The sequence below is a fragment of the Styela clava genome, chromosome 3, assembly GCF_964204865.1.
Source record: "Styela clava chromosome 3, kaStyClav1.hap1.2, whole genome shotgun sequence".
Taxonomy (NCBI): Eukaryota; Metazoa; Chordata; class Ascidiacea; order Stolidobranchia; family Styelidae; genus Styela; species Styela clava.
In genome coordinates this window covers 6,395,241-6,423,220 of record NC_135252.1, presented here as the reverse complement: position 1 = coordinate 6,423,220, position 27,980 = coordinate 6,395,241, and the positions used below count along the sequence as shown (strand labels likewise).

General features: G+C 33.1%; 1 protein-coding gene across 3 annotated transcripts; it reads right to left on the bottom strand.

Moving 5' to 3' along the window:
* On the bottom strand, positions 1 to 27,151 carry LOC120341823 (serine/threonine-protein kinase TAO3-like). 3 transcript variants are annotated; one of them, XM_078110793.1, is made up of 21 exons: positions 26,946 to 27,147; positions 26,403 to 26,474; positions 25,381 to 25,482; positions 24,392 to 24,496; positions 23,682 to 23,833; positions 22,659 to 22,956; positions 20,143 to 20,301; positions 19,731 to 19,787; positions 18,756 to 18,968; positions 17,789 to 17,943; positions 16,215 to 16,298; positions 14,201 to 14,368; positions 13,613 to 13,838; positions 12,715 to 12,915; positions 11,852 to 11,979; positions 11,318 to 11,429; positions 4,657 to 4,773; positions 4,486 to 4,581; positions 3,825 to 4,007; positions 2,234 to 2,902; positions 1 to 2,156 (listed from the first exon to the last, which is right to left on the bottom strand). In XM_078110793.1, exons 1-21 carry the CDS (start codon positions 27,087 to 27,089, stop codon positions 1,800 to 1,802), a joined length of 3,798 nt encoding a protein of 1,265 aa, XP_077966919.1. In that variant the 5' UTR covers positions 27,090 to 27,147; the 3' UTR covers positions 1 to 1,799. The 3 variants fall into 3 exon arrangements, with proteins under 3 accessions (XP_077966919.1, XP_077966917.1, XP_077966918.1); XM_078110791.1 differs by lacking the exons at positions 1 to 2,156; positions 2,234 to 2,902; positions 3,825 to 4,007; positions 4,486 to 4,581; positions 4,657 to 4,773 and having other exon boundaries at positions 5,212 to 11,429; positions 26,946 to 27,151; XM_078110792.1 differs by lacking the exons at positions 1 to 2,156; positions 2,234 to 2,902; positions 3,825 to 4,007; ... (1 more) ...; positions 4,657 to 4,773; positions 16,215 to 16,298 and having other exon boundaries at positions 5,212 to 11,429; positions 26,946 to 27,150.
* Between the last annotated feature and the right edge of the window lie 829 nt (positions 27,152 to 27,980).

Genomic DNA, 27,980 nt, shown 5'->3' with positions numbered 1-27,980 from the left:
CGGACTTTCAAATTTATAATTCGTTGGATGAAAGTGCACAATAATCATGGCTGATACATCCAGAATACAAGTTAAAACAATATTATATACATTACAATTTTTCTTAATTAGACAAGCGGGTCTACAACCCCACAAAATGTTTGAAATAAATTAGCGCTAAAGTTTGATGTTCAATATAAATACATTGATATGAGAGATGTCCAAACAATTGAGTAAAAAGAAAACAAGATTTTTAGATTCAGAGAATATAAACCTGGGGCAATTTGAGCCACATGCAGATCAGGGACGACTTGGTTTTTCAAAAACATAAACAATGTTTTTTTTTTAAATGCATCTAGTCACTTTCGTGAAATAATTCAAGATTGAAAGCAATATGATTTTGAGTCATAACTTGTAGCTTTGCATTGAGATGTCTTCCATATCGATCTCGTATGGCGATATTGATGAAAATGGATTTGTCTGGATTTTACTCAGATCAAATTCTTCAATGTGAATGAACACCGATAACTGATTTTAATGCTTGGAATTACTTAACAAAGATGCCATATGATATATTGCAAAAATTACATAGTATAGTTTGGCATATATCATTGTTTTAAATACAGCTCTAAAATCAGATTTGACTAAACCATTAAAAAACAATACATTTTCCCCTACAAATTGCCATAATTGCATCTCAAATATTTAATTATAACAACTGAATTAGAAATCTGTATATGATTTTAAAAGACGGCCAAACAGAAGTTGTTGCCCTGATTTGAGAGTACAATTCATTTGTGGCCTACATATGATAAAACAATTCTGATCGAAAAAAAAAACATGTTTATAATTTGTTTTACACTAATTGAAAAAAATAATGATTTTCTTATTCAAATAAAGCTATTGACAGAAAATTCATTAAACTGAAATAAGTATATCAATTAACTTTTCAATGTGGGAATTACTCCTTTTCATAGATTTATACCTGTATAAAAAGCTCAAGTGTAAACAATAAATAGTGTATACATGATCAGAAGAAAGAACATTATTTTCACGTACAAGAAAATAGTACGTGCATGGGCACATTCTGGGGGTAAAAACTGATTTAACCCCAAGCTTGGGATGTTATTCACATGACATATCGATGGATCGTTTCACAGCTCACTGGGCTAAAATATGTGCATTTTATTACAATGATGAATTGCGTTTGAAAAGGTAATTATGCGTATAGATTAACGAAAATAGCGTCATTCCTTTCTATCACCACTTTTTCAGAAATTTAACTTTAACCCTAGTTTGCAAATACCTGCTGACAATTGTGAACAAATTTGAGCGAATTGAAGACATTTTGACCTATATAAAGCTAGGTTAGACTCCAAATACAACAAACACTTTCTATCCAGAGGAAAGCACTGTTATAAAACATGCCACAACATTCAAGACCATTATATATTATTATTTAACATCCGAAAATAAATCATTTTCAAGCTGAAGTAACTAACCAGATGAAACGTATCACATTGTCATATCATCACAGTGGCTGAATCCAAAATGTGATGGAAGTTCAAATCTACTGCGCCCCACAGAGATTCCATTATGGTAATACGCAAAGCATGATTTTAATATGAAAACAACCCAGGTATGAAGCACTACGAAGCGACTTTTTATGGCAAAATTACAGCCATACAAAACATGTATAATAGAAAATGAAAATTTTCAAATTACCACTGTCATGAATGATAATATAAATTAGCTCATGACAAATCATTTAGTACTGCGTATAATAAAATGGCAATTATATAGTTTCTAACAAGATTTCTTTAATGGAATGAGGATGAAAACGAGGTTCCGCTTACACCACCTGTCTGTTTATTACGAGAAGGGGATTCAGAACGTCTATCTGACACGAGTCTATCACCGGATATTTGAATCCGAGAATGTATTTGCCGACTTGATTGATGTGACGAACGTTCTCCCCGATTCTGTGTTCGAACAGGCAACGGACTGTCATGAGAATTGAGGTACCGTTGCTGTTCTTGGCGGGCCGACCATGAACCTGTTCGATCTGCACCATCCCAACTTCTACCAGACCTAGCATGTCTTGAATTCATATATCCAGATGAAGCAGGCAGGGATGTTGTTGACCCATGATGTGACATTCCACTAATTTGCTGCATCTGTAAAAAAAATATAAACACGTTTTAACAACCATTATTAAATATAACTAACAGATTATATAGACAGTCAAACTCACACCGGAAGAACTTGCTTCAGATGGCGGACCTCGACTGCTGGGTCGGTTAGCAGCCATTAACCTTTGAACTATTGAATTATCATCTGGCTGTGGTGTACTTCTTGATGACTGTGACATGACACGATCCATGTTAGGATTATTCCGCCCAGTAGATGCATTCATGTCAGATTCCAATACCCTCCGTTGCATAACCGGGCTTCCAGTCATTATACGGGAACTATTATTTCTGTTACTATTAGAGGAGTCCAAGCGTTGATAAGAGTGGCCTTGAGAAGTTCCACCTCGAGTAGGGGCGTCAGAACTGGATCTGCCGGCTTTGTGAGAATATGGCTGAGACGGATGAGAAAGTCCAGGACCTTGTCCCACTGCACCGACAGATCGTATACTGGTGCCACTGCTGCTTCGAGGCATTCCGCCATGTGGCCCACTTTTTCCAATAGCAGACGTGGAAGCAGACACATGCAAATTCCCTGGAGCAGAGCCCTGTGTTCCAGACTGCACATGGGGATCAACAAACACATGATCACCATAGTTTGTTATGACGACTGTGGAGAACCCCATACGCAAACTTTCTGCGTCAAAATTTTCTATTTCTCCTCCTTGTTGTTCAAGCAAACTTCGGATTCTCTCGCGCCGCTCATTCTGAAGTTTGACACTGTCTTCCTCCATCTGAAAGAACAAGAAATAGTCGTTAAACCAAAGTACCAGTACTTGTGTAAGATAAATGCTTCGGATAGAATTTTCCCTACATCGCTACATGATTCACATGTTTTGTTCACTGAATATAACAGCAAACCAAATAAAACCTCCCAACTTTTAGTCATCATTGGCATTGGAGGTTTTCAGGTTGAAGTTTTATACTAACATTCACTTCGAACAAGGCTCAGTACAAGCACCTACTGACATGCAACAGACTACTATTTTTGGAAGGGTTGAAATCTTTCGCGTTCGACATTAACAACCCAATTTATTACAACCTGGGTGATGTGATGGGCATGGATTTAGAACCCAAGAAGTGTAACCTGCTATGCTAACAAGCAGTTAGTCTAACGCAAGGGTGTGCAACATTTTTTGTCGGCGGATCTTATAAACTAAATTTTACTTATTTAAGATTTTAGTGGGATACTTGAAATTCCGAGTTCTTGTATAGTTTGTTAACATCAGCTTTGACAGAAGTTGAAGCAACCCTTAATTGACTGGTCAAACATTATGTATTTTTACCCATGTGAGCACCTTTTTATACATAAACAGTCTGATTAGGATTTTATGATTGATGGGGGAAAATCCGAGTGTTGACAAGGGCCACATTAAATGGCTCAGTGGGCCGAGGCCCACAGGCCGCCTGTTACACACCATGGTCTAGCGATTTAATTGCTAGGCCGTCTCTCCCAGTCAGCATGCCCATTTGTATTATCCTGAACAGGATGGAGTAAAATCTCAGAGGCTATCCTAATTCACTCAGGAATACATAGATGCACATGTTCATGTTCAATGGTTTGGCCCATTCCGACATTGGTATTTTTGAATAAAAATTAAAAACATTTTGTTTGGGTTAAATGAACGCAATGGGAAAAAATGAACGTAAAATCACCTTCTGTTCCAACATTGCTCTACGAAGTGACACCTTTTGTTCTAGATCTTTGAGTTCCTTCTCATGCTGCTGTTCCATAACTTTTTTCACCTTGCTTTGATAAGCAGTCAACAATTCTAATTCCTGTTGTAATTGCATTTGTAACTGACCACGTTCTTTCTCTTGGCCGTCAGACAATTTAACCTGACAAAATTACAATTTTGAAAAATTTACTTCGACTTCATAAATCCTGAATAATTCATGAGTAGGGAGAAATATTAGTTTTAATAAAGAGAGTAATTTTGGAACGAAGCATTAAGACCAAATAACTAACATGGAAACAGAAATTTCAGCAAATTATTACTTTACCAAATAATAAACGCCATAATCGTGTGACCAAGAATTACATAAAACAGCAATATGTCAGGACCGTCAAAAATGAGAATAGTTATAAAAAAAGGCACAAGCAATTCTTCTATTTTTATGTACTAAAAATTCAAAAAGATTTGTCGATTCGTCACAGAGAAAAGTGATTTTACACAACACCAGCAAGAACAATTTACAAAACGATTCCATAGGTTCATTACACCAATATGTCATTTAGATTGCATGGACTCCAACTCTTTATTACTCTTTTTGAATCAAATTTAACACTTATCCATAGAAATTTGTCACTACTTACAGATTGTTTTTGATTCAGATCCGTTATTGATCTTTCGTATTGTTCACCCAACAATGCGAGTTTTCTCATTTGCTCTTCTTTCATTCTTCTTAAAACCTATTAAAAAATCATAAAATGAGGAACATTTTTAAACGTTTCTAAATAATTCAATATATAAAAAAAAGTACGCACCTCTTTTTGCTCTTTTTTGGGAACAGATTCTAGTACATGATTTCTCCATGCTTTGTATTGCTTTTCTTGGATTTTGACAGTTTCGTGAAATTGTTTTTTGATCTGATTTTCTTTCAACTAAAAATTTGCGAAACGACGCATCAGAGTCAGTAATGCTAACACCGATCACAATACGCGTACATCAGCTTCCGTTGCTGCCCCCCTAACTCAATTTGAGACTGTTCTGCTCGATTTCTCAAATAACACTCTTTTTTTGACCATGTGTTTTTGTTGACGAGGCCGAAATTTAATTTGGTAAATTGGCAGCAACAGAGCCGTGTTCGTGTATTTGCAAAAGGTATAAAAACGAGTTTACAAAAAAGTTATTATAGTATATTAGCATGTTAATATTTAACGATGTACAAATTTTGATTAAGGACAATATATAACTATTATTACAAGCACAATAACATGTAAACAAGTCCTTGTTTGTCGTCCACAAAAACACAAGGTCAGAGATAGTGTTATACTAAAGCTACGACACTGAATCTTAACACCTTAGTATTTGATAGCAGATAGCATGCATGGTAATATTTATTATTATCAATTAGAACAAAAAAAAGAAAATATCAGGCAGTTAATATTATCAAGCGCAACAATGCATGCAAAGCGGACAGGCATTTATCCAGAACAGGGATATGGTTTTCTTATAAAAAAATTGGTAAAATTACTGCCATTCAATGTAATCACAAAAAAACGGGTTATCTCTGCTTGGATTTGTCTCAAGTATGGTCTGCCGACGAAACGGACATTCAAGTAACAATCGTTCATTTAATAAAGTCTATTCTTGACAAAAAGCAAATTTAAAATCTCTAATTAGACATATCCTTAAATAGAAATACGAGTCATAGAATCCATTGTTTAAGTTGAAGCCACATCTAGAAGAACCACACCAAAGAATTATTGTCCTTCTGAATTATCTTGCTCAACGCAAGAGAAATCTCTACTATGGTATCGCTGGTAATTTAAAAGAGCATTACAGACACAAGTTAATACCAGCAGACAACAGTCTCCATTCACTCCAAAAACATTGATGTATTATAGTGTTTTAGTATAGCAAGTGTATACCCCACCAACCACAATAAAATATTGATAAAACGGCTGGACAGCAGGGATGCACAAAATAAATCAAATCTTGGGATTGATTTGAAATTAATTCTATTTCATGTATTACCTGAATTTAGAAAGAATTCAGAATAGATTCATTTGAAAATTTTAATTTGAGCAAATGAGGTCTCATAGTATGACCTTCATAGTCATACAATTTTTGAAAACTGTAAGAGAATAGAAAAGCAATCAAACCACTGTTTATCATCAACTTATTTGAATTACAAAAACAAACTTATTAAATATACATTGACTTCATTCTTTTGAACATGACTGAAATTATAATATATTTTCAATCCATGTTAAAATGAATTCGGAATAATACATCAGTTCATGGTCATCCCTGCTGGGCAGGCTTTAAAAATTTAAGGCACAGAGTATAGTAAATAGAGTTCTCAGATAAAATGATTACTTGTAAACTTCATCCACACATAGAAAGCAAAGGCAAGAAGCATTGTATTTACAAAAAAAACACCAATAACATGCAAAGCACTAGTGAAAAGGCCATCTTTTTTGCAAGTATACTCTCAATTTATTCATTTCAATGCTTAAAACAATTTTTGAACAAAACACTGAAACTGGATTAAAAGCATAGTACATGGGCAGTACAGATCATACAACTTGTTAAAACAAAATGACATCCATGAATATTAACAACAATATAGAAACATTTTTACCGATCATTTACAACAGTATATAACAAGGGTCCCTGGAACACAGAGGGGTTCGAGATATAGTTTTGAGCGGTCCGCGAAAATTCAATAAAAATTTAAGAATGGAATGAAGGGAAAAAACTTTCCCAAAGGATAACTGATATTTTTGATATCGACAAAGGGTTCGTCCTTACAACCCCACAAAAAAAATTTAGGGGACTGTGTAAAAAAAAGTTTGAGAGCCCCTGGAATATAAGGATTCATGGCATAAGAAGCTAGTGTGAGCAGAAAAATTTAAAAAATTAAAGAAAAAGCCTGAATAATATGTAAATTCCTATGATGTGACTTTGATGCTAATGTTATTGATTTGCATGTCACAGTAAACTAATTGAATATTATCGAGCATTTGAAGTCAGTCTGTTAAAAATTGCAAGGTTTATTATGCTGGATCTTAAAAAACTCTGCAAACAAAACTGCATAAATGCTGTCTTATAAAACAAAATCGGTGAATAAAGGTATAAAAAAACTTGGAAAATTCAATCAAATGTGGTTGAGTAATGAAATGGAGTAATAAATACAGAAATGTTAATGGCAGTACATGGAATAACAAATAACTTGAATCCGGAACAGATACTAATTCAGACGAGCTACTTCATAAAAATAGATCTTGGGGTGGAAATCCCATATCTACTGCGACCAAGACCAAATTCAATTGGGTAGACAATAATAAAAAGGAGAAAATTTGGTCCTTTTAAAAATAATGGCTCTTATGTGGTGATTTCTGCAGAGATTTGTATGAATATGAGGCGTGAAAACGCCTCATAAAAGCTTTTCTCAGATACTTTGCTGTATTGAAGCACTCAGGAATTGCGAATTAATATCAATATTTTCACACCAACTTGCTCAAAGCAATAATCAAATACAAGCATTCCGCACAGCACAAAACAAGCAAAAATTCACACAGTAAGTAAATTGTCAAGTTTAAATACATAAGGCACATTTTCATCAAGTAAATGTAAGCGGAAAAAGTTTCTTTTCTTTCTGGGTTCATATGGCATTAGATAGCATAGATAACTTGCAATCTTTATCATTACGAAAGCATTCTGTTCTGGGAAGGTAAAATCCATTGCAATAAAAAGTTAAAAATGATGATTCTGGAGTAATATATAAATAGCAATGCTAAGTTAAAAAAAAAGGCATTTCGACAAAAAATATTGGTCAGTCTCTGGATATACTGTTTTCATCAAGTAGAATGTTAGCTAAAAAAAATACAATACTTTATCGAGATATTTCCTATTAATTATATTTTATTGTGAATTCACAGTTTTATAAAACAAGCATTCTTGATCTTCATAACACTAGCATTTAATTAGATGAAATTGCTCATATAATTCAAACAGTTTGACCTCTGTAAATGACCTTGAATAACAGTTCAACGCAAGCGAGGCTACTCACAAACTAACTATATACAGTTCAATTAAATTGTTTATCTCATGGCTCTCTGGAATTATACAGACAGTAATAAAGGAATGAAAAAGCATTGCACTGCAATGGAAGAAATTAAGGAGGAAAAGTAGAAAAAATGAACTCTTAGGCATCACAAAATTACGCTGCAAAAATGTCAGATATAAATTACCCTGAAGGAAGAAATAATAAAGTAATTTGGTCTTTGAACTTTATATATTTTGATCCTTGTTAGAGCTTGAAGTTTTAAAATAAATTATTTTGTTCTTTAAATAGAAGAGTTACAAATTTTGGTGACGGGCTCCGCTGTTTTGACCCCAGTTTATTTGGTTTTCATAAACTTGAAGACGTTGAAGTATATATTTATATTCACAAATCTGTCTATCAGACCCTAATGCTCATATGGGGACCAAGGAACCGCGATAGCAGGAGTGCCCAATGGCCCCATTCTCATTTTATTTCAGATTTGTTTCTCAGGAAATGTTGAAAAGGTTTTGAAATGACCAATAGTTTACAAAGTTGGGTACTCCTGTAATGTGTGTACCAGGTTGTGGTAGGGCTATAATTTTATTCCAATTTTCCTTATTTTAGTTCTATTATCAGGTCAGGGACTGTCTGTGTTAGCCAAGTGAATATACACCCTGCCCATAGGTTTCAGTCCCGTTACACAACTTGTATGTAAATAGGCGTACAAAATTAGTCACTTCCATATTGGTACACACACTTCTGGAGCACTCAAATTTGTTCTTGAGAATATTATTAATATCGTTTAATATAGTGATACTGATTTATGTTATAACTACCGTAATATATAAAATAAATTTAGTACTCGTGTTTTCACTCAACAATAGATAAATAACCGAAATAACAACTCTTGATATGAATAAGCCAGAATGAATTAGTTGATAATATAACTGGCTATGCTCTTCAAGCAAGAAATTTTCACTTTTCGGGCATTCCTATACTACTTGTTGAGAACGTGGACCAGATTGTTTTTAAAAAAGATATTTTTACAAATGTTAATGGAAAATTCAGTGATTAAGAATTGAAGTGAAACATGGAATCAGTGTGCAGATGATAGTTGCTCCAATTACTGTATATTTAGGAAAGAAATAGAAAATAAACAGAATCATAAAGAGAAGAACGATTGCAAATAATTTGAGAATTATATTCTCAGAAGAACCCATTGATGAGAACTTGCTGATGATATGCTTTCCGCCACGACTAATCAATCCGATCCATATTTTCAAGCTGTTTCCGATACAGAACGGAATATTAGAAGCGCTCTCATCGAGATCTTGTAAATGTTGCCATGACGACTGAGCAAATTCTTTCCAATCGGTATTTCTTACATTGGCGTAACTTTTTTTTACTGCTGAAACGAGCATTGAAAATTTTTCTTGCACAGATAGCGATTTCCACTTGGAGACAGCAGAGTGATATTTGATAAAAAATACCTTATCCATTTCACCACTCGACAGACGTTTGAAAAAGTCGCTTTCGATGATCTGGACTGCAGCTGTCGAGCAAATCCCAATATAGGGTATCAAATAGAATGGATGATAAACTGTTATATAAATTAAGGACAGTAAAAACATCAAGAACATTACAGCAAAAAGAAATTTCTTCATCGGCTTCTTGAGATAGAACGTTGACATCCCATCTGGTGTATCATCAAATTCACTTGATCGCCGCGATTGCTCTAATGTTACTGTCCCATCGCTTTTCAAGTATGATCTTGGTCTGGTCAGTGTAAAACTTTTCCTGGGATTTAAAAGGTTGGGTATATTTTCTGCCGGTGTAATAGTCTTGGTGGTATCTGCGCAATGATGCGGTGTTTGTTTCAGCTTGTGACCCATGGGTGAACTTCTCATTGCCTCTTTTAAACGACACACTTCACATCCTTGGTAATCTGTTTGGGGCTCATTTGACGACGCGAAGGTTTGTGCTGGTTGGGCGTTTAGAGCTTTCGAAGAAGCGACGCGTCCAAAGGATGAATTGTTCAAACTCTGAGATCTATAGGGTTTACTTTGGCAGCTTCCTTGCTCATGGTCAAGCACTTTATGTAATCCAAACTTGAGATTTTGTAGCTCTGACCTATTCAGCCCAAGTTCATGTTTGCGTGTAGCTTTTCTCATAACAAATGGCTTAATAGTAGGAAGAGGTTTCACTGGTGTTGAAGTTGTTGTAGGTCGCCATGGTGGTCGCTCATCTTGAGATTTCTTTGGCTTAGCTGGTGACATCCTACGTATGACTGTTGCAATGTTGGAAGAGCCAGAAAAGATTTTAGTTCTTTCCAAAATATTTTTACTAATATTTCGTTTTGAAGAGGTTTTTCCGGCACCTGTATTTAACCCAGCTGAATTCCTGGACCATTCTGCAGCCCTCGTTAACACCTTCTGTCTCAAATCCTTTGATGAATCTGCCATGGACAAACTGCCACTCGATCCTGAAGGAATCCATGGTTTCAATTTCGAAGACTTTTTCGGTTTATTCTCTTTAAGATGGCCTTTGGTGACATCAGGGAAACTCTTACTTTTCTGAGGCTTCTCAGGACTCTTCGGTTCTTTTTGTCTTGAATCTGCGACCCCAGAACGTGATCTAGAACGCTCCGTCACTACTTCTTCAGGAGAAGGCATTTTAATACCCGGATAAGTTTTACATAATTCAGGAGGGAGTAAATCCAACGTATCGCTATCTTCGGCCGCCTCGCTCACAGTTGGTGATGTGAGAGATTCTGGGATAGAATCTAGAGTGTCAGAATCTTCATCTAAACCCATATCCTCATCACTTGTATCATCTGCGTGAAGATCTACTTCCGCATCATCTAAATTCGATTTGGAGAATAAAAGTTTCGATCGTAGTCTAAGAACAACCTCTTCCTGTCCTCCTTTACGCATTGTATTCAATCCGACGCAAAGATTTTTCTGTTCCTCCTCATCTTGAGTTTCTGCTGCGAGTTGCATCAATTCCTCTTCAGTAATGTTGATGGCATCAGTCATGGAATAAGATGATGATTCAGTGAATTCGTTTTCTTCGTGAGTTCTCCCATTCTCTTTGAAATTCTTCGATGCTTCTTCAAATTCATCATCCAATTGAAAGTCGATCAATAAATCATTTAAACAAATAAGATTACTCAAAATATTGTAAATAGAAAAAAGATCATCCTCTCTCAAACAATCAACCATATTTAACAAACTAGCTAGACCACATAGTTCACACATCATATCATTACACACATCAACACAATCACTAAATTTGCTCGATTTGGAAGGTGACATTTTGCTCTCTTTTTTATTGTCCTGTTTGCGAGTAGATTTCTTCTTAACAGCACTGGAACCACCTGACAAGAAGTTGGAACGACGCGAACTTGCCGATTTATCGGATGCGCCACTCACTTTTAAACTCTTAGGTTGTTGTCGAATTGCAGCGAGATGCTTTCGTTTGAGTTCCGATTCTCTTCTCTGTGAATATTCCATCTGATTCGATAATTCAGTTTGGTGCTGAGATCTGATGATAAAGAAAATACAAAATGAAAAAATGATTCACAGGTCCACTTTGTGTCCAATAGAAAACAATTTTGAAAGCATGTAACACATTTTCAAATTTAGTATTGATGTCACTTTCTGAAAGGGAAGACCAAAATCTAAAATTATTATTTTAAAAACATTATAAAATAAATCTTTGAATAAGAAAGGATATACATATTCATCCTGGAGAGAGAATAGCCGATGAGACGGCTCAATCATATGGCAAACCACAGCCTCCAATCATCGGGTTATCAGTCCATGTTGGGTAAGGGATTAGTTAGCCAGTTATTTGTTTCCAGCGCATGTAACTTTCATAGTTGTTAATGGCAACGCTTGAGAAATCCTAATCCTATGAGCTTCACTGAAGAACATACAATGTCAATAGAATATAGAAAAACCTACTTCAAGTGTTCTATACGCTGAGTGTGAATGGCATGAAGATGTTTATACTCGAGAGATTGAGTGGCATCATGTTGTCTCAATAACATCTCGTGTTCTTTATCCTTATGTTGCTGCTTCAAGTTCAATTCCTGAAAAAAATAACTTAGTTTCAAATTTATGTTTTTAAGAACGCCAATTTCTTCATTGCATACATACTCCATTTATTGGATACGAAATGTACCTATGGATCGTTTCGCAGCAAAATTGTTGTTTCCCTTTTTCTTCACAACTAATTGACCAATCAAATTCAAATTATCAGTAGCTAAAGATGAAAGAGGTCGCTAAAAGGGCATTACTGTAATTTCCTATAAAAAATTTTCTCAGTTTCACAGATATTTGACCAATATTCTGCCGATTTTAGGAATTCATGGGCATACTTTCATATGGCATTCAGTAAAATTATTTATGACATTAGATAGAAATTTTTCGAATATTCGGCTGCAATTTATTACCGGATATATTACCGTATATCTTCGCATATAAGCCAAGTTTAAAACACACAAAACAAAAAAATGCCAAGGTCGGCTTATACACGCATATCTTTGATCGCACTAGACACTTCTAAATAATTAAATTATTAATAAAAATAAAACATAAGAATAATGGTTATCAATTTCACTAATCCTCTTCTGCAAGCATTTGCTGTGTTAGGTGCCTACAGTGTGGTATTAATAGGGTCGGTTTATATGCAAATTTTTTTCTATAAATTCACTGTTTTAAGGGGGTCAGGATATACGGCAGTCATATTTGAGTATTACCCACTTAGACTTTCTAAGGCAAACCTACTTAGAAAATAAAAAAAAAGAATAATATCAACTTCCAACCTCCCGTAATAAATCCTGTTCAAGATTGTGTCGTGACAAGAGTGCTTTTCTCCTATATTTTCGAACTTCTAATTCCAATGTTTGATTGTAACGTTCTCTGAGTTGATTCTCAGCCTGTGAGTGCATCGTTACAAGGGTATTGATCTGCCTTGTTAACCATTCATCACGAGCTTCTTTATTGCCTTGCATTTGATTAGAATCCTGTATACATTAAGATGTGTTTGAAAAACTAATAAAAATCGACTGCTTATTAACAATTGGTCAATATTATTGATTAGATTGGAGACAGGAAAACTTGTCAATTATTGTACAGTCAATAAAAAACTATCCACTAACTATCCACTAGGGGAAATTACAATTATATAAAAAGAGTTGTTTGACTTATTGCTTCCATGTGTAAATGGAGGATAGATATAAAAGTTTTGAATTAATCAATATGAATAAAGACAACAATAACAGTCAGGGATTTCCAAGATGAACCAAATATTCAAAATTGGTTATATTTCATATTATAAATTTTTTATGTTAGGAATAAGTTAAAAACTCGGTAAATACTGAAAAAAATAGTAATATGTAATTCTAGAAAATTTATATGATGTTCCGATCAATAAAAGCCTATTAATAATCAATCAAAACAACTTTTATCTGAAGTCCTTCAAAACCATGGGTCCCAAAGTTGATTGACCGGGAGCCAAATTAGAAGCGGAAGAATAATTGCGGGCCAAGTGAGGGGGATAAACTGACAATAATTTGAGCAAATCAAATCTCAAATTACTTGATTTGTCATTTTCAAAAAAAACATTTAAAAACATATTCAAACTAGTAAATTGTTTTACCACTAGGTATAGCTTGAAGAAATTATTTCGATTTGTGGAAAAATAATATTCGTAAAAATTACCTCTTTGAGCTGCTCTTTCTTGCCTTTGTAATCTTTTTTCTGTTGCTGTAAAAATCCCTTGATTTCTTGATCTTGCATCTGTCCGATATGTTTCTGATATTTTTTATCGTCACCCTGTTGTTGTTTGGCTTCTTTTTCTAATTCTTGTTGATGTTTTCTTACCAAACGATCGAGCTCTTGAGCAAAAGCAGATCGCGTACTTTCCAACTCTTTTACAAGTTTCACACTGCAAGAAAATAGCATACCATACAAATGTCAGATATCAACGGTGTAAAAAATTTCTCACAGAATTTACTCAAAGCAAGGCCACACACACTCCATCAGAAGAAAAAGACTCATCTCTGAGTAAAGTCACAGGTGAACACTGAAATACTAAAAGCTACTGACTTTGTATAGATTACGGTAATAAGGTTTCCAATAAGCGCCAGCATATGTGGATTAGCATGATACATGTATTAGTTTCTTATTTAACATAGTATTTCATAAGGGAATAAATTCGAAGCCATACAAAGCCATCAGCCAAACCAAAAGAAAAATTTTATTTGAATATTATTCTGCTTTATTAAAACAAGTCTCAAACTTTCCGACCTATATTCATCCATTTCGTTCTTCAATTTCTGTTCAAAATTAATCAGTTGCTTCTGGTGTTGCTGTCTCATTCGTTTATAACCCAGCATTTGTTCTCTGTGTCGATTGTCTTCATTATGCTCGTACATTTGCCGATGAACAACTTGAGCTGAGCGTATTGTAGCAAATCTGAATACAGAATTGGGCAATGTTATTGACTCTTAATGACAACAAAATAAAGGTAAAAAAACTTTTCACGAACAGTTACGACTTCGACCTTGCATCTTTCAGTTATTCTGTGCTGTATATGTATTCCAAGAAATTATTAGGAATGAAAAATATCAAAAATATAATATAATGAAAAATAGCTCCTAAAACTTATTTTATATGTAAAAGTGACTTATAAAACTGGTTTAAAAATAACAAAAGCATGACAGCTATTATACTAATTTGAAAAGTAGTATTAATTCCGGAATTTCGAATCAAATGGTAACAAACAAAGAAATAAATTAAACCAAAAAATCAAAACTATCTGCAAAAATAGGTTTATTAAATCGCAAATACTTTGTTTAAAATAAAACAAATACAAAAGTTATCAGAAAATATACCGTAATAGAAACAAGTAGCAATGATTTTTAATATTCGACAAAATTTGAGATATAAATAATTTTCTATCATTTTTTTTCATGATGTGTTTTTTCATAATCAATGAACAGTAGAAAAACATATAAAATCATTTTTCGCAAATGACTGATGCCTTATTAACATACAGCCTTTTTATATAGGCTACTTCATACCCAATCATCATGCCAGCAGTTTCAATTCTATTTACAACTTAGTAATGCACCACTTGGGGGAAAAATGAATTAATTATGAAGGAAATGCGCTGTTCAAATCACCATACTAAAGTCATAAACCAGTAGAGCACACTATTTTATATTAGCTGGAAAAGAATTCTTACACTAACACACCACAGTTTAAATCCGTAAAAAAACCTAGGTTCACTTTATTAATGAGTTTGATAACCAAATCTGCTCAATGTTTTTTTTTTTTAAGTACAAGAAAAGGGCTGAAAATAATCATCAAATGCATATTATTTAAGAACATACTTCATATTTACTTCAGTTTCAGGCAATATTTTTCAGGTGATGGGATGTTTATGGCAACCTTCCCATATAGTTGTCTCATAATTTCAAATATAATTTAAACTATAATATTGAGACACCCTGTATATTGGACAATTGGCTATTCCGAATTCTTGTATTGGACCATGTTCAACAAGGAACACAACACATACAGTGAAATCAAAATAAACAGCGATTTGATTGTTTATTTTTTTACATTTCTCAGAATTTGGGTAAATGATGGAGGCCCTCTTTGGTTATGCTATGAGACTTCAATAGCTCTCAGTTATATTTTTATATTTTTTTTTTATTACTTGAAATCTGCAATTATCCAGACAAACCAAAAAAATAAAAATGAAAAAACCTTTATCACAAATGATTATTTTGTTTTCAGAAATAAGTCTTCATAAAAATAGTAATCAGCAATTAAACATTCAATTTCCCATTATTGAGAAAAACATGTCACTAATTAAGCAAACAAAACAAGCAAATTCCAGTAATTCTATGTCTACCTCAATCAATCAACTCAAAAAGTCATCACATGCAAACGTAGTGAAAAAAAAATTTAATTAAAATAAAAAACAAGAATCAAGTCTATACTAAAAGACGTTCAATGCTCTCTCTCATTTAGATAAGAAAAACCTATACCAATAATTATAAATATAACTTAAGTTGATAAATTCTAACAAATTGAAGTTCTTGAAATCAGAAAATTTAGATTCATTATTTGACTATTGTTTGAATATCTTTGATTAAAAGCAACCCGCATTCCATTTTTAATAAATCTATTTTTCAATCATGTAAAAATGTCACATGGCTGTGACAATCATTTGTCAACTTAAAAGCAAACCAGAAAACTAAACACAAGTTTGAAAAATCTCAAAATTTGGCAAATGCATTTTCTATAATACCCAGAATCATTTTTCATGAGTTCATCTCGTCTTTTGATACTCTCTGGGGTTAAGCTGTTTCGGAAGTTATATACGTCGGATTGCCTATAATAATGTAGCAGATATAGAGTAATAGCGACTAACAATAAGTAGGAGATAGAAGATCTGTTCTGATATTACAACACCCTTCTATGATAAGATGACTTCTCTCTGGAGAATGTTCAGCATTTATAAATGACTCCAGTCACATGAAGCATGATGTTGAATATTGGTTTGTGCGTTAGTTGGTATCACAAGTTAAAGATCTTGGTTTCAAAACCCATGTCCACCATCAAATCCAGTGCATAATGAATTGGGAAGGCAATTCAAGCAAATATCTAGAGAAGACTAAATTATATATGCTTTCTGGAAGCACAACATAGTCATGAATCAAACAACATCATATTGTAATTTCTACCAGAGCTGGGGAGCTAGTTCTAAATCGCAGTGGCTCTGGAATCAGAGTATATTCAAACTGTGGCTCCAGCTCCGAAGCTTCATTTTTTATGTTGGAACTGGGCTCGAGCTCCAGCTCCATAGTTGTAGAGATTTTAAGCAAGGCCAGTTAACCACTACCATGAGGGCATGTCGGATTAAAAACTGTGATATAAGGGTTTTAAATTTTAAAAACAAGTTTTTTACTTTTGAATATAGAAATTCAAGTTGAAAGTTCTAACTTAACATTAAGAATTGAAATTTATAAAAAAAAAAAAATTTAGGCCAGAAATAGTAGATTTTATAACTTGTATTAGGTTTTATAAATTATACTCTTAAAACATAATTATATGATTGGGAGCTGGAGCCACCAAAATTTCTGGTATCTCCTGTGTCATCTCTATCTAAAACAGTAAGCTTGGCTCCAGCTCAGATTCCCCAGCCCTAATCTCTACATTACACTTTACTTGTGAATTGAAAGATAGAAAAATTGTTAAAATAAAAAAGGGAATCTATAGTGAAAGAGAAACCATTTAGGTAATCAACTGTTATTAAACTATTGAACATCGAAAATATACTCAGTGTAATCATGTCTGATAATCTATCAAACGCCAAGGGTTGAATGAGAATATGGATATTTTTATTTTGAGAATAAGCAGTAAATTTGGACACGGTCAAAAAATTGGTCAATTCTACCTGAATTGCCCATTAAATTTTGAATCGGATATCTAACGAAATGTGGAAAAAAAAAGCGAAGGAGGTACTCCTGTAGTGTGCGAACCAAGATGGTGGACACCCGATTGTAGTGGGTGTACCAGGTTAAAGTTAGACCATGATTTTATTTCATTTTTCCTCATTTTAGTTCTAATTACGAGCTGGGCCACTAGCTAAGTGACTCCCGTAGTATTTGTACCTGAAATTATGGCCTAACCCTAACCTGGCACATACTACGTTCCGGTGTCCGTCATCTTGGTTCGCATACTAGAGGAGTACCGCAAATAAAACAGCAGTCAATTATTTTTTTTCTCAGTCATTAACTATCATAGTATGTCATCCAACAGTTCGAATAAGAGATAGCATATTTTTTTGCAAATGCCATGAAAGAGAGCAAAACTACTAACCTTTCTCTTTGAGTCTTTTGCTGCATTTGAGGTTTTAATCTAGATCTTGCACCCGGTGATTGAATTCCTGCTATTCTCGCAAGTTGTGATTCTTGCTGCTGACGGGTTACTATTGGTGATGTTGTTCTTCCCCCGCTCGGAGAATAACTTCTTTGCTGTTAATTGAGAATGAAAATTTAGAAACTTTCTATCTAGTCATCATTTTTAACCCACTAAGTATTTCTCTTCAAGTATTTCATCAGTCTAGTGAGCGTATATGCCACTTTGGTATGTGACCCCAGTGGTTATATGATCTCAGTAATTTTAGCATTATGTTAGGGTTAGGAACTGAATTCTATGAGAATGTCTTTATGAGAAAAAAAAATACCAAAGTGGCACCATCAAGTTTGGGTTATGACTCATAAATTGTACATAGATCATGATGTAGATGTACATAGAGCAAAAGAAAAATGCTATTACAAATGCTCTCAATTTTAATATGATGACATATGTAGTAATCACACAACCTGGAGGCATAGCTCAGTGGTGTCTAAACTAGGAATCACGATGCACTTATGTGTCATCATGAAATACTCTTGATTGGGTTGGGACATAGAATGATAAAAAAATGTTATAATTAACGCTGGGAGTTTTGCTGGTGAACATTCAGCCCATTATCCTTGTTCATGTGCACAAATCAAACTGCATATTGCATTAAATGCATTGTATTTCAGAAAGTAAAATAAATGGGTTTGAATAGCTTGGAAAACCTCGCAATGTTAATTTATTACACCATTTGGTATGCATCAGCAGAATCTCTACTTACAAGAGGTCCAAATTTTCTATTTCATACATCGGTAGAGATTATATGGTGATCCAAAAAACAGAACCCTGATCATTTCGAAATATTCTAAAATGATTTCGAAATTTATAGGGTTCTTTTTTTGGGTCACTCTGAAGAAAGAACAACCAAATAGCAAAAACTCACAGGTCTGTTGTCAATAGTAGCAGTGGCAGCAGATGATGAAGCACCTTGTTCTTCAGATATTGCAGCAGTGGTTCCGTCTTGACTGTTCAAACTACCGGAATCACTCACACGTGATTCATTTAAACTACTGATGCTACTACTTTTACTGCTGCTTGCGACGGATATAAAACTGCTTGGATTTGATGCGATAGAATCTGTACAACTGACAGAATCCTAAAAAATAAATTACACATAAAAAAAAATGAAAACAAGAAGTCAGATTCTCAAAACCAAATAATATACTGTTTTGAATAAAATTCAAAAATTTCTTTGAATATGAAATAACGATATATTCTAAATTCGGTCAACAAAGAATAATAGAACTCAACAAGTTTGGATTTTGATAGTTGATAGTAGTAGTTGAAGACAACTGATAATTTCTCTATTTTTTACAATTTTCAAAGATTAAATTAATGTATTTTTGTAACTGTGAGACTCCAATTGCACAAGATTGTGATTTGTGATTAGTACTAAAATGAAGTAGGTTATTCACAATACTGAACATAATTAATTACGAATCCATACAAATATTTGATTACATTCTGGACATCACTGCAATAAGTATTGATTCCGTAGTTCTGCTACGAAATTCACTCTATTCGCTCAAGTTGTGTAAAGAAAGAATGATTCATGAAAAACAGTTTATGAAGTAATCTCCGTGAACAGAGACTAATTTTAGTTCAAGTTACAAATTTTGTTACTAGAAAATGAGAGCATTCAATTTTTCAGTTTAGTCTTCGTATTTGATTTTGAGTTTTCGAAATTTGTGCAATTTCATATTTGAAAAATTATTATTCAATGATATAATTATCTAGAAAGAGGTTACAATATTTTTTACAATTTTTCCCCTGTCTTTGTTTATATATATTGAGATAGTACACATTCCTTTCAATATCATTTAAACAAAAACTCTTATGCAATAATAAAAACCTTTACCATATCATCATCTGTGGTATCTGCTTTTTGACTTGCAGCAGTAGAAGAAATAGGATGCTGAAAAGAGGAAACAAAGAAAGATAAATAATTTTATGTAGATATAGCCACTGGTCACAATGGATATAGTGGTCAAGTGTGCTCCTGAGTAGTGTGGGAAAAAATGTAACAGGTTTTTAAACGAGGATCATCTTTTTATAAGTTATATTTGGCATATAAATGGACATTTTCATTTATGGTGATTTCTGAACCTCTTGCTGAACAAATATTTAAGTTTTATTAACTAATAGTCACAAATGTACTAGGGAATATTCCATGAAAAATATATCTACTACCCTGATAAATACACTTCTTTTCACAACAAAGTAGTTTTTGAAATTAGAGATGAAAATATTATAGTAAAGAGGTTGATTACTTGTTGGCTAGGAGGCGAGTCTTTTACTCTATTTTCAGCCATCAATATCTTCTTCATTTTCCTATATTGCAAATTGTCCAAGTCTCTGACAACATTTTTCGTTCTTTCAATCAAATCCAAAACACAAGTAGGTGACCGCTCTTTTGTTAGGAACGTATGCTGTATGGAAATAGAAATTGTATTTATTGTATGCTATAATCAAGAATTTCTGTTAATATTTCATATTTGTGACTAGAAACGTTTTTCAGATACTGAATAAGCTTTCCATATGTGTGGTATAGTACAGCATGCATAACATGTTTCTTTAAACTTAATGGGGTTGTTTTTGTTTTTTATTACTAATCTGTCAAAGTATCATGGTGGATGACTCTGGTATAAATATCCATATATATTAATTTTGTGCAACAAAGTATATTCTGCAGGGAAGGCTCAGCCTTGCAATTTCAAAATGTAAACCATGCAACAGACAGAGCAAGAGTAGAATAAAAAAAGGAACAAGAATATAGAAGGCTCAAACATGATGGTTTCTAAGTTTTTCAATTTTATTTTGGGAATATCTGACTTTGGTCGGGTGAAATATCATAGAATTAATAAACATGTGTATTAAGAATTCTGAATCACTATGTTTAGCTGTTTTGATTCTAGCTGTAATATACTAGTACTTAAAAAATGCATACAAATTTACACTAGGGAAAAGAAAAAAGAGTTGCTCTGTTACTTCTATAGAGCACATACTTATATAACTATCATTATATTATGGTCATCATAAGGAGACATACAAACATTACCATTTAATACAATGAGACAATGACCTTTATTAGAAATATTGTTCTAAATATAGTCAGTTTAAAGAGAAAAGATCAACAGAGTTAATAACATTGTCATTTTGTTATATTTCATTTGCATAAAACTTGGAGTGTGTTTAAAAAAGAGCCTTTTCTGAAGTAAATTCTATATTGCAATATGACAATGTGTACATATTATATTGTATATAATTAAGAGAATGAATCACTGTTTATAGTTAAATTTTCTACTGTATATTATTGCCGCCATGTTTGAAATGTTAGTGGTTAACAGAGAGCCTTCTTATATTATTGATAATTGAGTATATATATATATACACATGAGTTGCTAAATAATTCCAAATTATCTAATTATTCCAATAAGGACATAACTAATCGAAATTTCACAAAATGACTGAAGTCCTAATTAAAAACAATTAAGTTACATATAATGGTAATAAATTCTCATTGACACTTTATAATTAGGTGACAACATGTTCATAAGTAATAACCTGCTATAACCTTTCTATGACACACAAAACCCTACAAGTGTATGAAAATTGATTGGATTGGTAGTTCTTCTCAGATCGTACTCAAATTTCACTGAATACAAGTTTTCCAAGCCTAACCCATAGACCAGACAGACAAAAACAAAGTAATTCACTATAGCGATAAAATTCTACAATAATATTTTTGAATATGGAATTGGAATTTATTCCTAATTGGATGCCACATGTTGATGAGATGAATGTGTACAAATCAATTTACAATTATTACAAGAGGGAATTTGTAATGCTTATTATTAATAGTTTAGCTGTTGATTTTCAATTTAAACACTGTCGGAAGTTAATTGAAAGATAATCGAATGCTTGAAATGACAAATTTTTCATTTTCATTTAATTTTCTTTAACTATTCCTAAAATCTAGATTTTACACATTTCAAATTTATAATAAATTGATTCATTCATTATGAACATTGTTCATAGCTCATATTCTTGTTTTATCTGTTATTATAGCCATGCTATGCTCTAGTTAAAGTTTGATAACACTTGTATAATATAGAATGAGATTGCCCTTTTGTAGCTACAAACCCTTGACCTTGGCTTGGTCAAGCATCCTTGTGACCAAAGTGCATGAAATGAAATTAACTTCGCAATCAATCATTGGGAAATTTAATCATTTGACAACATATCATACATGAAAACTTAGCATAGCCGAATGTGAACTGTAGGATAAATAAATAATCTTCTATTTCTGAACACATTCCATATATATTTGCCATCACCAATAACAAGGTTACATAGTTGCATGATTACAGGAAGCCAAAATACTATTACAAAATCAGAATATTCTAGTATTTATTCTAGTATTTTATTCTAGTACTACTTTGAAATGCTTTCCTAATTATATTGACATGAACTGCTTTTAAGTACGAATTCATCGAATTTACTAATATGCAATTTTCGCTATAATTCTTTATAGTCTCAGTATCTAATGACACTGCTATTGTTGCCCTAACTTCACTCTAAGAGTGAGTTACTGAGTGAGTGCTTCAAGTTTCGAATCAATCGATGTTGACCAATGTGCAATTTGCGCTCTTAATTCTTTATAGTCTCAGTAGCTCATGGCACTGTTATTGTTGCCCTTACCTCACTCAGTGAGTGAGTTACTGAGTGAGTGCACATGACCTGTTCATGACATGTTTAAAAAAATGTTCAAATCAGAAAAACCAACCTGTAAAACGCCATCTGACGTTGGCCTATCTTCTGGTATTTTTTGCAATAAAAGTGACACAAATTTAATGAAGTCTTGCGACCAATTTGTCGGAACTTCTTTATCACCATCTGGAAGGCTTTCAGAAAGTGTGGGTGGATCATTTTGTGCAATGTGATAAAGTGCAGACATGGCGTTCATGTTGAATAATGGAGGTTTACGTTCTGCAAGTTCAATGCATGTTATTCCCATAGACCATATATCAGCTTTTCCACTGTACTGGCCTTCATCCATAGCAAGAATAACTTCAGGAGCCATCCTGAAAGATAAGATCATCTCTTTAAATAAATGCATGTTTTCAGAAGCTGTATTCTGAGAGTTTGAAAAAAAAACTAAATTTGGATGAAATAAGAAGATGTTTTGTGGTTTTAAAGAAGAACTCCAATTCCAACTCCAAGTTTGAAAAAAAAACTAAATTTGGATGAAATAAGAAGATGTTTTGTGGTTTTAAAGAAGAACTCCAAATCTTCTCTCCATTGCTATAATTTAGTAAACTTCGATTTATCTTTCAACTAGATTTTTCTGAGTTCTAATTGACCTGAAGTCTTGTTGCTTGGTCACTTCTAATTGAATGGTTTTTAAGATGACATTAAATAAGAGTGGCTATGAAACATTTCACACCCAATCATGAGTGTTAGCTGATACTATGTTCATCTATCCTTAGTCTATGAAAATGAATCTATCAGATGTCAGGAATTGGCGAACAGTAAGATACAGCAAAAAGGATGATTAATCTGTGATTGTGAGACTGCGGCATCCCAAGACCAACCCCAGACTTTCGCTAAATATAAGATATCATGTGACCACCCCCTACATATCACAAGGTATTTTCTCTTCTCAAAAACAAAAAATAAATGCAGATTGTTACCCCAAGTAGCAAAAATCTGCAATTATTGAGGACAGCCAATACTGAATTTTATCCAATGTGAATTTATATTACATAAACAGATAAAGATAAAATAAAAAATAAAAATGTTTGCCCACCAGTATGGAGTTCCAACAAATGAATTAGCTGGAGAGACTATAGATGCAGAACCGAAATCAGCAAGTTTAACATGACCGCCATCTGTCAGTAATATATTACCAGCTTTTACATCTCTGTGAATTTTATCGTGCAGATGAAGATAGTGAAGACCCTGTGAATACATAACAAAAAATCGAAATTGTTCAGAAAATATGAACTATTTTGAAAGCATAGTTTTTCCTATAAATAGTCCATTAAGATAGTATTGTAGCACTGTTCAATCTTGCACCAAGTAATAGTGAATATAGGACTGTTGGAAACTTTTGCTGGTAATTTTATTGGGAATATTGAAATGAAAATGAGGAATCAACAGACAGACAAATATTTATTAAGTCTAGCAGGACATAAAATATTATAATCATATTTAGAACTTTTGATTTGAGATCAATTGAAAATTTTAATTCTGTATTTAAATAAAAGAGGCAATGCCTTTTGATGATACAGTAATTGATGTCTCCAGCTGTACAAAAAACCTGAACGAAGGATAGGCCGTTAGTTTGTCACACAACCATACAACACATCTTCTGCTTATTATACAGAAGAGGTTTGACACACACACTCTAATATGGGTACCCATAACTTCAACGTTAATCTATACCGAAGAAGGAAAGGACAAAGCAAACAACTTGTTATTTAAATAGACTCAAATTTTAAGTAAAACTTCACCAACCTGCATTGCGTCATGGATTATTCCGGCAATTTCATCCTCTTTCAAAGAATTTTTATGAACCTCTACAAGATCTGATGCCGAGCCAATACAGTATTCCATAACAAGCTTGAGAAAAAAACAAAATCACAAATAATCAAAAAAAAATTCTCAAAACCTGCCTATTCCCAAACCACCGAAACAAAATAGTCAGGGTTGTCCCAAATACATTACAAAACAATAATATCAAATTTAGATTGCGAAATATATATTAAACTGGATAATAAAAATAATAAAATCAATGTATATCCAATGAGTTTGAATTTAGAAATACAGAAAACATAAGAACAAACAATGATTTGATTGGCTCTATATATTTTAACAGATTTCAGAAATTAAACAGAGGCATTTTCGGTCAGACTTGAAATGATTAAAATGAAACTTATAAATTATTTCCAAAATCAGGCTTACTTATATAGCCTACTTATGAGGAAAATTCAAAATTTATGTAAAGATGCCCATATATGGAATAATATTATACTGATAATATTATCCATGGTTTTCCAGAAATCTGGGCTATGCACCTTTGATCCTTGCTATGAACGAAGATACACACAGATATAATGAATTTAAATATATTGATAGATTTTTAGTTCTGCATTGCTGAGCAAACTTATACCCGCCTTGGTAATACAGGGAGTGGGTAGACTGGCCTGGACCTGAATTGGGATCTCAAACATGTAATGTCAACTTCCATCTGCCAGAGACCGATACACTGGTATTCTAAATTTGTTTCAAAAGTTTTTTTGGAAATTACTTGCCACATTCAGTACTTGAAAAAATCAAGTGGTAATACACTATTCAGTATGGACATTGATTGACATGTAGATAATTTCTGTCAGAAATGAATTGAACCAAAAATAATTTCATTAACGCCACGCTAAAGTAGACCTAATACACACCGTATAAAACTTTAATATATTATAAAGCGCACAATAAAAAGTGTAGCATACCCATGCTGTGTGTTCTTTAAGATAGCAGCCTTTATAGTCCACAGTGTTTGGATGTTTGATCTGTGTCAAGAACTTTACTTCTTTGATAATGTCTTGCCATTTCTGTAGAAGCAAATAACATTCCAATGTTGCATAAAGTCAATAAACTTTCTAATTGTATTTCCTGGTTGCTCATGACAACTAAGTAACATCATGCAGTTTTAAGCGACAGTAAAGGTAGATAACCTTAGTTACAAGATAAATGAATTTACCTAATTAACATCGAACTAGACTTTATTAAAATAACATTGGAAAGGACGGTTATAGCGTATAGCCAGTCGTACTACCCTCCCAAACATTAATTTAAACAAAATATGGATTTAGAATAAGAATTACATTTTGATCCCGATAAATGAAAGGAAAACCGATAGACAACTTAATCATATGGCGAACCATGTCCATTTCGGATTTGAGATTAGTTACCCAATTATTTCCTTCTTTCAAATGCTTGAACTTGATAGTGAAGAAGGCCGCAACCGACTAGCGGTTACATGGACTACCCTACAATGGCAAGCATTCCTCTAGCACATAATTATCCTCAAGAGATTCGAACTTGTGAACCCACGCATGGTAATCAAAGGTGCAGTGGCGAGCGCATTCCTAAATCTTAGTGCGATGTGCCACACTGCCGAGCCTTATTCTAAATGCACTCAAACAAAGAGTAGGAAGAAATATTTCAAGACACAATGCAATGTACAGTTTGGGAACTACTGGCTTACAGGAATACTCTGTAATTCAAATCTATTTGATCAATTTAATTTTGATAATATGAAGCTAGATTGACTGAAAAACAAAAAATATTTACATGCTAATAAAACATTGAGTTTTTCTAAAAATATTTGTAATTAGAAATAGATATTGGTTTTCTACTTTATTAGCATGTATTCAGATCTAAAAAGAATCGATAGGAATTACATTCTACAAGGTTGTTTACCTACTGTATTGTGGACACTATAGTGAGCTAATATGAATACAAGACAAACCTCTAAGGACTGTTTCCCTGAGTATGACATCTTCTTAATGGCCACGACTTCATTGGTATCAACATTTCTTGCCTGAAATATCATTTTATTTAGTGACAGAGATTTGCAAATTCAAAACCCTACCCCACATTCAAATCCACATGCGGTACAGTAAAATAATGATTTACATTTTACAACATCTTCAATATATGAAAATTAGGCATAATAAGAACTTGGTAAATAATTTGTCAATTTACATAATATTTAAAATCAATATGAATTAAAAAGAAGAAATGTAATTGGCATTGTACATCAATATGAAGAATTTCACACATATCTTACCATTACCATGAAGCTTGAGTTGGAAAATTTATCTCATTAATTTATTAACAGTAGTCTTTATGATGGTTTCACACAAAACAGCAGAAAATGACCGATTTCAGAGAAACATTTTACTAAGATGTAAAAGTCCAATATATAATTTTAAAACGCTCATTTTATCATCATGAAAATTTCACGAGGGTGGGGTAGGCCTACTTAACATATAATATTAAAATAAATTACATAGTAAACTGCTCCGAAACTTCCATGTCCAATCTCTCTCAAATCATCAAAAAGTTTTTCTGGGTCTATATTGAAAAATAAACTTGCGATGTCTGGATCTTTCAAGCTTCCTGCTTTTGAAGCAGTGGCCTTGTCCGGAGCCATTACAAGAAGAAATTAACTACTTTCTCACATAATCGTCATAACATTATTGCTGTTAAAAAGTGATGATGAAATACATTAGGAAAAACTTTATTTTTGATAAATGAAAGTTTAATACTTAAAACCAAAGTCACAGAGTATTGTCTTTGATACTAATAAATAAAGACCAAGATCAAGTATTTATAATACTTTCCAAAAAAACATATGCCACGCATGGAAACTTTAAAATCCCAAACCATTTATGGTTAATTAATGAGTCATGGCATAAGCCTGGCAGAAGAGCAGCAACTGAATCATAGCATGATAATGCAGTCGGAGCGTGAGCTGAAGTTGAAAATGAAAACATATTACCATGATTTGTTCATTGAAACAACAGTGATTAAAACACAATATATTGGCAAAATGAAAAATACATTGCTACGAGCACTTTTTGAAAAAGATAGCTGTCAACTCAGAAGAATTTGCATTAAAGACTGATTTCAAAATATTCAAGAACATCATTTTTTTTTGTATAATAATGCTGCAAATATTTGAATTTAGCTATACTTGATTTATTACAGGGGTTGCCAACATGTCGATCTCCGTATGATGTTGAGTGAATTTAATAACATATCCCCAAAAAATGCCTTGAACCAGTTTCATGCAGCGCCTGTTGTGTGTTTCGAAATCGATGAATACAATATTGTACATGCGCAAAATACTATCTACGGTTCCATTATTTGAGCCCGAAAGAGCATATTATTATATTTAACAAATGCAAATTTCGCCGCTACCAAGGTTTAGCAATGAACATTACGAATAACGTGTGTCTTGATTTTTCGCTGTTCAGATAATACATGGATACTTGGCAAGGTGTTTTGAGGAATTTTCAACAATTACGACTAAAAATTAGGC